This window comes from Mobula hypostoma, chromosome 16, assembly GCF_963921235.1.
Source record: "Mobula hypostoma chromosome 16, sMobHyp1.1, whole genome shotgun sequence".
In the NCBI taxonomy this organism is placed as follows: Eukaryota; Metazoa; Chordata; class Chondrichthyes; order Myliobatiformes; family Myliobatidae; genus Mobula; species Mobula hypostoma.
The window spans coordinates 22667573-22680877 of NC_086112.1; the positions used below are offsets into that span (position 1 = coordinate 22667573).

Sequence of the window (13305 nt, forward strand, 5' to 3'; positions counted from 1 at the left end):
ATTATATTAAAGCTTTATCAAAGGCGGATTTTATGAAACAGAACAGAAAATGCTGTCAAAATTGAACAGGCATATTCTACAGCAGGAAAAATCAAGATGTTGCTTAACATGCTGAGCCTTTCCAGCTTCTTCTGCTTTACTTCTGATTTCCAACAGTGGGATATTTTGCTTTTAGATTTTATGGAAACATTTCATTACCACATAAAATTCATCGAAGAATGTTTGCACTAACACAATATAACCTTACCTGCTTTAAGTTGTGAACACTTAGATGTGTAAAAAGATTTATACCCAGCTCTTTCAAAGCTTTCAAACAAGCCATGTTTATCTTGGCAGCTTCACTAAGAAGCAGCAAACAAAGTGTAGAATCAATCCTAAAAAAACAATTCAAGATATTGTCATCATTTATTTGCATGATTATCATTCATGGCTTTTATCTTTTCTCAGAATCAGAATCACGTTTAAGATCACTGACATATGCTGTGAAATCTGTTGTTCTGCAAATTTCTACAGATGTACCATGGAGAGCATTCTAACTGGCTGCATCACCGTCTGGTAGGGGAAGGTGGGCACTACACAGGATCGAAGTAAGCTGCAGAAAGTTGTGAACTCATTACAAACTCATTGCGGGATAGCAAGTTTAATGGTTGGCAGGTGTTTTTTAATGACTGTTTCCAGTGCAGTATAGGAAGATGGCCTCTGAGTAAAAGATTCTCTAGGAAGAAGTGTCCGCTGTGTGGTAGGATTTTGAATTCTGTTTGACAGGCAGAAACTTGGGTCACAAAGAATGTGTTCAAATTACATACAGGGAATTATAATGGAATGAGGATAGAATAGGCTAGAGTAGAAGTAGATGAGCAATAAAGACAGAAGGCAAAAAGTGACAAACACTTTGAGGAGCATTCTTGACAGTCAGTTGATGTGAACCCCAATAAGGAAGGAAGTCTGTAAGGGAAGGATAAACCAACCATAGTCAACTAAGAAAGTTATGGATGGAATTAAGCTGAAAGAGAAAGGAGGAGGAGAAGATGGCGGCACGACGCAGCTTGCGCGGCCACTCCAGTGAATAATATCTGTAATCTGTCAAGTAGGGTGCTGTGCACAATCCTGATTTGATGGAGACAGATGTGAGAGAACGGAGGAACATCTGGAGAAACCTCTAAAATGCCTTTTTTGCTGCCGCTGTTACTGTGTGATTCAGAATCTCCGGAGGGAAAGGCCCCGGGTCCTCGGCTTTGCTTGTCGCTCGGCAGCCGGGATGGAGTCGAAGTGCTCGGCAGAGGATGGTGCTCAGTGCTCGGTGTCGAAGGACTGGTTGGAGGCTCGAAGTTTACAGACGGACTCAGAGTCGGCTGTGGTCAGGTGCTTTGAATGCATCGACAGTTGTCGGCGCCTGGAGGTTTATGGTAGGGAGAGTTTCTCCCTTCTGCCACCTGCTATCGGGGACTATCGGGAATCGATCGGAACTTTGAGACTTTTTTTTACTGTGCCCATGGTCTACTCTTTATCAAATGATGGTATTGCTTTGCACTGCTGTAACGATACGTTATAATTATGTGGTCTTGTCAGTGTTAGTCTTTGGTTTGTCCTGTTTTTTTGTGATATCACTCTGGAGGAACATTGTATCATTTCTTAGTGCATGTATGCATTTCTAAATGACAATAAACGAGGACTGAGTGTCCTCATAATCTAATATAAGAAGACAAAAGTCAGCAGAATACCTGAAGATCAGGATAATTCAGAATATAACAAAGGAGAACCAAAAGATATAGCAGATAGACAGTTAACTATGAGGACAAACTAGCAAGCAAAATAAAAAATGCATGTCAAGTTTCTTTCAATGTATTCCTTGATTTTCAATTTGTGACCAGTTGTGATGGAATTCAGTTTATTTCTACTTCTCTACTCTCAGTTCCCTCTCCAGACAGGCTAGTTACCTCAAAATCCTTTACCACCCTCTCTCAACCAACACCAATCTGTGTTGTCCACTTTCTCGTAGTCTCCCCTCGATCACAGCAGGTACTCTCACTCTTCTCCCTGCTCCTCACACTTCTTTGTGAGTTAATACAAGCCTGTTTTCTGAATCTTTCTAGTCATGCCATTGATGTGAAACGAGAAAACCATTTCTATCTCTACAGATGTTGTCTGACCTCGTATTTTCTGCTTTTAATTTCGATTTACAGCATCTATATTTTCCTGCATTTCAAATATTCCTCCCTAGTCTGCTAATTAAGAGGATGTGTTATCTTAGATTATAAGACCATAAGACATAAGAGCAGAATTAGGCAATTCAGCCCATCGAGTCTGTTCCTCCATTCCATCATGGCTGAACCTAGATCCCATTCAATCCCATATACCTGCCTTCTTGCCATATGCTTTGATGCCCTTACCATCAGGAAACAATCAACTTCTGCTTTAAACATACCCGCAGACTTAGCCTCCGCTGCAGTCTGTGGCAGAGCTTTCCACAGATTCACTACTCACCAGCTAAAAAAATTCCTCCTTACCGCTGTTCTAAAAGGTCACCCCCAAATTTTGAGGCTGTGCCATCTAGTACTGGATACCCCCACCAGAGGAAACATCCTCTCCACATCCACCCCGTCTAGTCCTTTCAACATTGGGTAGGTTTCAATGAGATTCCCCTTGCTTTCTTCAAAATTCCAGTGAGTAGAGGCCCAAAACTGCCAAGCACTCATCATATGTTAACCCTTTCATTTTCGGAATTATCCTCATGAACCTCTTCTGGACTCTCTTCAATGACAATACATCCTTTCTGAGATATGGGGCCCAAAACCATTGACAATAGTCCAAGTGCGGCCAGACTAGTGCCTTATAAAGCCTCAGCATTATCTCCTTGAAATAAATGCCAAAATTGCATTTGCCTTCTTTACCACAGACTCAACCTGTAAATTAACCTTCTGGGAGTCTTGCATGAGGACTCCTAAGTCCGTCTGCACCTCTGATGTTTAAACCTTCCCCCCATTTAGATAACAGTCCGCACTATTGTTCTTTTTACCAAAATGCATTATCATACATTTCCCAACACCATATTCCACCCACCACTTTTTTGCTCATTCTTCCAATTTGCATTGTTTCCTCACCACCACCTACCATTCTACCTGTCTTTGTATCACCTGCAAACTTTGCCACAAAGCTATCAATTCACTATCTAAATCACTGACAAACAATGTGAAAAGTAGCGGTCCCAATGCTGACCCCCGAGGAACACTAGAAACCACTGGCAGCCAACCAGAAAAGGCCCCCTTTATTCCCACTCGCTGCCTCCTACCTGTCAGCCATTCCTTTAACCATGCCAGTATCTCTCCTGTAACACCATAGGATTTTATCTTGTTAAGCAGCCTCATGTGTGGCACTTTATGAAATGCCCTCTGAATATCCAAGTAAATGACATCCGCTGCCTCTTCTTTGTCCACTGCACCTGTTACTTCTTCGAAGAATTCAAACAGATCTGTCACACAAGATTTCCCTTTACAGACATCATACTGACTTTGACTTATTTTATCATTAGTCTCCAAGTACCCCGAAACCTCATCCTCAATAATACACTCCAACAGTTTCCCAACCACTGAGGTTAGGCTGACTGGCCTATAGTGTCCTTTCTTCAGACTTCCTCCCTTCTTAAAGAGTGGAGTGACATTTACAATCTACAAGTCCTCTGGCACCATGCCAGAATCAGGTGATTCTTGAAAGATCATAACCAATGCATCTATTATTTCTTCAGCAACCTCTCTCAGGGCTCTGGGATGTAGTCCACTTGGTCCAGGTGACTTATCCACCTTAAGACCTTTCAGTGTGCCTAGCACTTTTTCCTTTGTAATAGCAATGGCACTCACTCTTTTTCCTTGATGCTCACGGACCTCTGGCGTGCTGCTAGTATCTTCCAGAGTGAAGACTGATGCAAAGTACTCATTAAGTTTATCTGCCATTTCTTTGTCCCTGATTACTACCTCACCAGCATCATTTTCCAGTGATTCAATATCAATTCCCATCTCCCTTTTTCTTTTATATAACCAAAAAAAATTGATACCCTTCTTTATATTATTGGCTTTTATCTTTATATTATTATCTTATAGCTTTTTAAGTTGCCTTATGTTGGATTTTAAAGACTTCCCAATCATCCAACTTCCCACTCACTTTTGCTATCTTATATGCCCTTTTCTTAGCTTTTATGTAGTCTTTAACTTCCCTTGTCAGCCACAGTTGCCTACCCCTACCATTTGAGAACTCTTTTTTTCATGGGACATATCTACTCTGTGCCCTGTGAACTATTCCCAGAGACTTCAGACACCTCTGCTCTGCCACCATCCCCGCCAGTATCCTCCTCCAATCCACGTGGGCAAGCTCCTCTCTCATGCCTCTGCAATTTCCTTTATTCAATTGCGATACTGATACACCTGACTTGTACTTCTCCCTCTCAAATTGCAGTATGAATTCAATCATATTATGATGACTGCCTCCTAAGGGTTCCTTTATGTTAAGCTCCCTAATAAGATCTGGTTATTACACAATACAAGATAGCCTTTCCCCTAGTAGGCTCAAGCACAAGCTGTTCTAAAAAGCCATCTCATAGGCATTGAACAAATTCCCTCTCTTATGATCTGACACCAACTTGATTTTCCCAATCCCCTTGCATATTAAAGTCCCCCATTACATTTGTGATATTACCCTTATTACAGGCCTTTACCAGATCCCTTTGCAATCTCAACCCTGCATCTTGGCTACTACTTGGAGACCTATATATGATTCCCATAATGTTTTTTTCAGTCTTGCAGTTTCTTAACTCCACCCACAATGATTCAACATTCCTGACCCTATGTTACGTCTTTCTAAAGATATAATTCCATCTCTTACCAACAGAGCCGCACCACTGCCTATGCCTTCCTGCCTGTCCTTTCAATACAAAGTATATCCTTTGACGTTATACTCCCAACTATGGCCTTCTTTCAGCCACGATTCAGTGATGCCCACAACGTCATACTGACCAATCTCTAATAAATATATCATCCGTCTCTAATGATATAGTTTCTTTGAACTGTATTACATCCTTTTATGAAATTTGGAAACAAATCAAGTGCTTTAAAAAGGAAACGCACCAATTAGCCTTACAGAGTTGCTCCTTTTGGAGAAGATGCTGCAGAACATCATCTAAGAGCTGCATATTATGCTTCACACAAATCCAAACCGTAAGGCATTCCCTTAGCACAGGGTTGATGGTACATCTTTTCTGTTCAGGTTCATCCACTTGCTGAGGAGATTGACAAACCTTTCTTAACTAAAGAGAAAAGTGACATTTTGTAAGGTAATAACAATTCCAGTAATACATACTTGCCGATAAACCATTCAGTTGAAAAAAAGTCCAATTAAAGTTACAGTGAGTGACAATATTGTATAAATAAATAGTTATGAAAGGAATTTGAATTGCAAAATAATTCATATGATTACTATTTTTAATGTTGTTTAGTCATTTTTTTAAAAAGTCTTTTGCCTGCCTCACTCTAATCATTGCACTGGAGAAACTTTCAACTGCATACAAGACAAACAGGCAAAAAAGTCTAAATACGAGGATATAAGTAGCCATTCTATTGTGAAAAACAGCCATTGGACCTATTTATGTGCTTTATATGCATTAGGATCTTAACTGCATGTGACATAATTCCTTCCCAGAGAAAATGTATCATTAAATGCACTGACAGGATTAAAGAAATTATTTTACCTTGTGTAATTATATATCCTACATAGTTTAATTTATTTGAGAGATACAGCATGGTAACAGGTCCAATTATACCTATGTGACAGAGTGTGGGAGGAAACCCACGTGGTCACAGGGAGAACATACAAGCTCCTTACAGACAGTGGTGGAGTTGAACCTGGGTCATTGACACTATTACAGCATTAATTTGAATTGGAGTATTTGAATTGACTTCATTCTTTGCATCCTTCACATACAGGAGGAGTAAAAATCTTTATGTTACGTCTCCATCTGTACGTGTGATGCGCAAATTAGTAATTTGTAATAAGTAGTACAGCAAATAGAATATTATTTGTAATAATACAGTAAGCTATACAACAGAACAGTCAGTATAGCTTAGACATACAATCGTGTCAGAGTGAATTAATCCGTCTAATGGCCTGGTGGAAGAAGCTGTCTCGGAGCTTGTCGGTCCCGGCTTTAATGTTGCGGTACCATTTCCCGGATGGTAGCAGTTTAATGCTGTGGTACTGTTTCCCGGATGGTAGCAGTTGGAACAGTTTGTGGTTGGGGTGACTCAGGTCCCTCAGAAGGAATAATCCTTCTGGTCTCTCAGAACGAATAATTCCAGATGGAAGACTCAGAAGGAATAATCCTTCTTACACACTTGTTGCTGTAAATGTCCTGAATAGTGGGAAGTGTATGCCGAGGAACTTGAAGCTGTCTGCACCACTCTCTGCAGAATCCTGTAACTGAGGGAAGTACAGTTCCCATACCAATCAGTGATACAGCCAGTCAGGATGCAGTAAGTCCTTAGCATTTGGGGGCCCGTACCAAACTTCTTCAGCCATCTGAGGTGAAAGAGGTGCTGTTGTGCTTTTGTGCTTACCAAGTGTTGTGCTGTTGTGCTTTTTGTACAGACCAAGTGAGGTCCTCAGTGATGTGTATGCCAAGGAACTTGAAGCTGTTCACCCCCTCAACCCCAGTTCCATTGATGTCAATAGGGGTGAGACTGTTTCCATTCTTCCTGTAATTCACAACCAGCTCCTTTGTTTTTGTGATATTGAGCGAGAGGTTGTTTTCTTGACACCTCTGTGTCAGGGTGATGACTTCTTCTCTGTAGGATGCCTCATTATTATTTGAGATAAGGCCAATCAATGTAGTATCATCTGCAAATGTAGTTAGCAGATTGGAGCTGTGGGTGGTGACACAGTCATGGGTGTACAGAGAGTAAAGGTGGGGACTTAGGACACAGCCCTGGGGAGCTCCTGTGTTGAGGGGCAGAGGTGAGAGAGCCCACTCTTACCACATGCCATGCTAATTGCTGTGTTACCATGCTACCCCATCCTGAGGATTTCTTCCTTAGAGATCCAAAGAAATCCTTAAGATTTATGTACTACAACACTTCATTAATTACAATTTATGTCATTTTATCCAAAGTTCCTGATATAGTGTATATCTGAAAAAGGATACACAGTATGACATTAAAATGCAGTGAGCCTCATTGAAAGTTTAAAGAAGACAATGCTTAAAGAGAGAGTGCAGCAAAATGCTGATTCCTGAGATAGCATGTTTATTGTATGAGTGAGATTAAGCCTGCACTCTCTTGAGTTTAGAAAATTGGTGGATGATGCATTGAAACATACAAAATTCATAAGGGGTTCGAAGGGTTTGTTGATCTTGATGGAAGTATATCTTGAACCAGGAATAACAGAAGGCAAAATATGAGAATAGACATTCAGGACTGAGATGAGAAGTATGTATCCCCAGCATTGAGGACACACCCATTGCCCAAGACATGCCCTCTTTTCTTTGCTACAATGAGGGGGGGGGGGAGGTACAGAAGTCTGAAGGCACACACTCAACGTTTCAGGAACAGCTTCTTCTCCTCTTGCATCAGATTTCTGAATGGACAATGAACCCGTAAACACTATCTCACTATTTTTTTCTTTTTGCACGACTTAACTTGACTTATAGCATTGCAATACACACCTGCCACTAAACAACAAAGGCATATTCCAGTGAAATTAAACTTGATTCTGATTCCCTTCACCGGACTGCAGTAAATCCTTCGAATTTTCCACTCAGGAAAGTTTGGAGGATTGATTTTAAGTATTTTTCAAGAAGAGATTAATAGATTTTCAGATATTAAAAAATTCAAGGATATTGGGTTAAGGCAGGAAATGGCCTTAGAGTAAAACATCAACCAAGATCAACTAAATATTGGAGGAGGCACCAGGCTTCCACCTGCTTCTGCTTCTTATATATATTTTCTCTGTTCTGTAGAGTCAGAATTCTCAGTTGAGTTCAGACATGTATTCTGTACTTTCCTCCATATGCATGCAAATGATTCTACTTCTGAAAGGTTCTAATCTAAATTCAGGAAAGGCACAAATTTAATCAAGGGCTCCACTGACATCTGACAGGAAACTCTAGAAGTGATTTCTTATACCCGGCATTACTCTGCTTTAATGGCCAAGGAAACTACAAAACAATGGTGTAAGAAATCTCTTCCTCCTGAGATTTCAATTACTTTTTCCCCAAAATTACTATGGACTGGAGAGAATGCAATATCATTTTTATGTCATTGAGAATTCTGGGAACTGACTAGTTATTTTCTTACTGATATGACTTAAAACATAACATTCAATTTTCTTCACCTGGCCACAGCTATTTTCGTTTGGATCCTCATTCAAAACAACACGAGTATGTTCTTCACATGACGTCAGAGAGCCACAAATTATTTCTCCTGTGCTAATGATGAAGTGAATATGCAGCAAAACACTCGGATAGGATCGATAGCAGGGTTCACACTGTGGGAGACCTAAAAACATAACAATACATCTTGAAATCAGATATTTTATCATCAAAGGAATTGGTACAGACTCAGTCTAGGAATCAAAATTAAAGTTCAAAGTAAATTTATCTTGAAAGTACATATATGTGACTATACACTACCCTGAGATTAATTTTCTTGCAAGCAATCACAGTAAATACAATGAAACACAATAGAATGAATGAAAACCCGCACACATCAAGATGGATAAACAACCAATGTGCAAAAGCTAACAACCTGTGCAAATACAAACAAAAGCTGAAAAAGTTAATTAATAAGCAATAAGAACCAGAGGGGATAACTTCACTCTACTTCAACCTATGGACTCACTTTCAAGGACTTTTCATCTCAGGTTCTTAATATTTATTGCTTACTTATCCATTATTATTATTCTGTTTTTTTTGTTTCTTTGTATTTTGAACTTTGAACTTTAATCTGTAAAACACTGCAAGTCCAAAACAAAGATAGGAAATCCTGGAATCAGTCAAACTGCCATTTCCACTTTACTGGAGAGTCCAGTTCATATTGGGTAAACAGCTTGCAGAACACATCCATTCTGTCCACAAAGTCAGTCCTGAACTTCAATATCCTGTCATTTATATCTGACATTCCAGTCTCGCTTTCATTGCTCAGTCTCGGGCCTCTCACATTGCGGCAGTGATGCCTAATGTAAGTACAATGTATAGCACTTAATCTGTCATCTGGGTATGTTACAGTTCCAGGGACTTAATAATGAAATTAATGAATTCAGTTAATCCTGCCTTTTATAACCTTTCTCTCCAAAGGTAAGGATGTACTTTTCTATTTCCCTATTTTTCATTTTTATTTTTGTCCCCAGCCTATTTTTAACTAGATATTTCCTTGCCAACTTTGGTTTGCATTTTATCCCCTCTGCTTCTCTTCACCCTCGCAACCTCTCCAATTTAAAACTTCTTCTCACTTTTCCAGTCCTGATTAAGGGGTTATCACCCAAAATATTATTTCCATTTCTGTCTTTATGCTACTTGTCTTTCTGATTTGCAAGTCAGTGTTTCCTGACTATTCTGGTTGGAACATTTTCTAACCTAGGAAAAAAGTACCAAATTTTTAAAAAGTTGTGAGATATTAACAAAAAGAGCTTGAAAAGACAAATAAATATATAGGATCAGAATTAGACCATTGAGTCTGATCCACTATTCAATCATGGCTTTTTTTTTCCAAACCCATTCTTCCACTTTATCCACATAACCCTTAACCTAGTACAATAATACCAACCAAGAATTTATAAATCCCTGCCTTGAATATGCCCAATGACTTGGCCTGGATAGCTCTCAGTGGCAATGAATTCCACAGATTCATTACCTTTTAGCTAAAGAAATTCCTTCTCATCTCAGCTTTAAATAGACATCCTTTTATTCTGAGGTTGTGCAATTGCCTCCTTTTAATTTCTGACAAAGGGTTTCTAACATGAAAGGAAAACCCTGTTTCTCTTCACACAGATGTGACCTGACCTGCTGAGTACTTCCAGTATTTCCTATTTCTGCTCTATCATTATTCTATTATTTCTCATTTTCTACTATTCAAATCCTATGAAGTAAAATCAATGTCTCCTTGAATTTCAACGATTATTTTTAATTTACCCAAATTACCTCAATCTTTTGCAAATTGTGATAAAAAATAAGATAAAGCGACACGAAGGAAAAATTGCTAATTTTCACAAGAAATTGTTAATTCTTTAAAAATAATGGACAATCATATAAAACTTGGTCACCTTTTACTTCAGAACTTTTTTTTTGTACAAGCTAAGTCAGATTTCTTTAATATCCCAGGCCATGCAAAATCAGCAATAGGGTCCTGTGCAATGCAATTATTGAGCTATTTCAATCTCTTATGGAATTGTTACTCTGAGTTCTTAATCCTCAGCCTTAGCTCCTGACCATCTGTGTCTAGAGATGTACCATCTGCAGATCCCTTCTTCATGCCTATGTTCTGAAATTCTTGAACTGAGTTAGATCAAGTAACACTGGTTCTTGAGGAAGCTACAGCATCATGTTACAGAAGTGCACGTTTTGAGCACCTGAATTAAAAAGAAATAAACAAGAGCTGATGTGACATAACAGTAGATGACAAGAATTGGCTACAGGGTGAAATAGATACGAAAGCAGAAAATAAGCAATTGAGAGAGGATACACCCCACATCAATTCATGCCCTTCCTGCCTATGTTGTGGAGCTTTCTACTAGTATTTGTCCTCTTGATTACTTTGCAGTTGAGCATATGGAGAATGTACAGTACATGTTGGGAATGAATAGTTAGTATGCCGTGTGTAAGTTGAAATGTGGATAAAATATGAGGTAAGATAGTGGCAAATGTGTAAATATGGGAAAAGGGAGGTGAGCTGATGTAATACAACAAATGGTTCTGTGACTTTAATCACACAGTGAGGGCCAAAACAACAAACAAAACCAGGGTTAATTTCATGCGAACTATCATCAGATGTAACTGATACTTTTTGACAACTTGTCCTATAATACAAATGGCCATTGTAGGGTACAAAGTCCAATCATCAGACAATATTTTGCTCTTTGTGTAAAAGTATGACAAATCTGCAATCTGTAAATCTTTTACTTATTGCTTATTTATTGACATACAGCGTGGAATAGGCCTTCCGGCCCTTCAAACCATGTCACCCAGCAATCCCCTGATTTAATCCCAGCCTAATCACAGGACAATTTACAAAGATCGGTTAACCTATCAACAGGTACGTCTTTGCACTGTGGAAGGAAACCAGAGCACCCAGAAGAAACCCACGTGGTCACGGGGAGAACATACAAACTCCTTACAGGCAGCTGCAGGAATTGAATTCGGGTCACTGGTACTGTAAAACGTTGTGCTAACCACTATGCTACCATACCGCCCTATCTCCTGGTAAGATGGCGGGGTGCGCGGTCCCAGTGTCCTGTCTGGTTCCAAAAAAATGGTATAATTGTTTGTCCTTTAAGGCTTTCTTGAATTCACAAGCCACTGCTGGATAAGAAGAACATAAAGTAATACACATCTACTTCACTGGCAAGTTGCTCCATAGCGATGCAGCTGGACTTGTTGTGCACTGTGTAGCAGCCTGCTTCAGCCGTACAGTGCGAGATCCAACAAATGGTGGAAATAATTGGCTTGAACATTTTTCTTGTGATTGCAACACCTACTGGATATTGGTAATGTAAGCTCAATGATAATTATCCAGTACACTTACATCCATAGGATGAAGTGTTTTGAGAGGTTGGTGATGAAACATATCGATTATGGCCTGAGAGGTTACTTGGATCCACTCCAATTTGGCTACCATCACAACTAGTCCACAGCAGATGCCATTTCATTGGCTTTTCACTCAACCCTGGAACATCTGGACAGCAAAGATGCATATGTCAGGATGCTCTTTACACACTACAGCTCAGCATTCAATAGTATCATCCCTCCAAAACTAATCAATAAGCTTCAAGTATGTGGCTTCAATACCTTCTTGTTCAATGTCAGCAAGAACAAGGAGATGATTATTGACTTCAGGAGGAGGAAACTTGAGGTCTATGACACAGTTTTCATCAGAGGATCAGAGGTGGAGAGGGTCAGCAACTTTAAATTCCTCAATGTTATCATTTCAGAGGACCTTTCCCGGGCCCAGCACTTAAGTGCAATTATGAAGAAAGCACGACAGCACCTCTACTTCCTTAGGAGTTTGCGAAACCTCTACAGATGTATGGTGGAGAGTAGATTGACTAACTGTATCACCACCTGGTATGGAAATACTCATGCCCTTAAATGGAAAATCCTACAAAAAATAGTGGCCATGGCCCAGTCCATCACGGGTAAAGTCCTCCCCAATATTGAGCATATCTACATGAAACATGGTCGCAGAAAAACAGCATCCATCATCAGGGATTCCCACCATCCAGGTCACGTTCTCTTCTCACTGCTGCCAACATGAAGGTGGTCCAGGAGCCTCAGGACTTCACACTACCAGGTTTAGGAATGGTAATTACCCCTCAGTCAGAGGGGTGACTGCACTCAACTTCACCGTCTCCATCACTGAACTGCTCCCACATCCTACGGACTCACTTTCAAAGACCCTTCATCTCTTTCCCGATAGTTATTGCTTATTTTTATTATTTTTTTTAACTTTCTTTTTGGATTTGCACAGTTTCTTGTTTTTTTTTGCACACTGATTGTCTATTTAATGTTAGTGCAGTCTTTCATTGATTCCATTATTGTTTCTGGATTTATTGAATATGTCCACAGGAAAATGAATCTCAGGGTTGTACATGTTGACATATATGTACTTCGATAATAAATTTACTTTGAATACTGTGAGTCCAATTCACTGCTTCATTGGCATTTCCTCGGTTGTTGCACGGTCAAGGGCCATATGCCTGTTGGTGGCTGTTATGTTTTTTAACTTCAAAACATTAAACTAATTGAAAGACAGATACAGGGATTCTAAAGTGCAGGTTTATACTTCGAGTTTACCTTAAGCGAGGTGCGCACGTATCATGTAGTAGCGTGATGATGTATGCAGTTAACATATTTTTACATAAAACCTGTAATTAATTATTTAAATGAACAAGAATGCTTAATCAAACAATATAGATAGATCACTCAAATATTATTGAAATATTAAATACACAACACTCCTCCCTGCTTAGCTATAAACACCAACTCAATAGAGATTGCATTTCAACTATGTACACAGCATACTATATAATACAACTGTCATATAAAGATATCCACAG

General features: G+C 39.5%; 1 protein-coding gene across 1 annotated transcript in view; it reads right to left on the reverse strand.

Annotated features, from left to right (window-relative positions):
- Nucleotides 1–13305, reverse strand: part of tmem232 (transmembrane protein 232) — a 78017-nt gene that overhangs the window by 26964 nt on the left and 37748 nt on the right. The window contains exons 7-9 of the mRNA XM_063069151.1: nt 8371–8534; nt 5115–5293; nt 248–374 (exon numbers count right to left, since the gene is read on the reverse strand). Of these exons, the coding sequence (XP_062925221.1) occupies nt 248–374; nt 5115–5293; nt 8371–8534 (470 nt within the window). The remainder of the gene's footprint in view (nt 1–247; nt 375–5114; nt 5294–8370; nt 8535–13305) is intronic.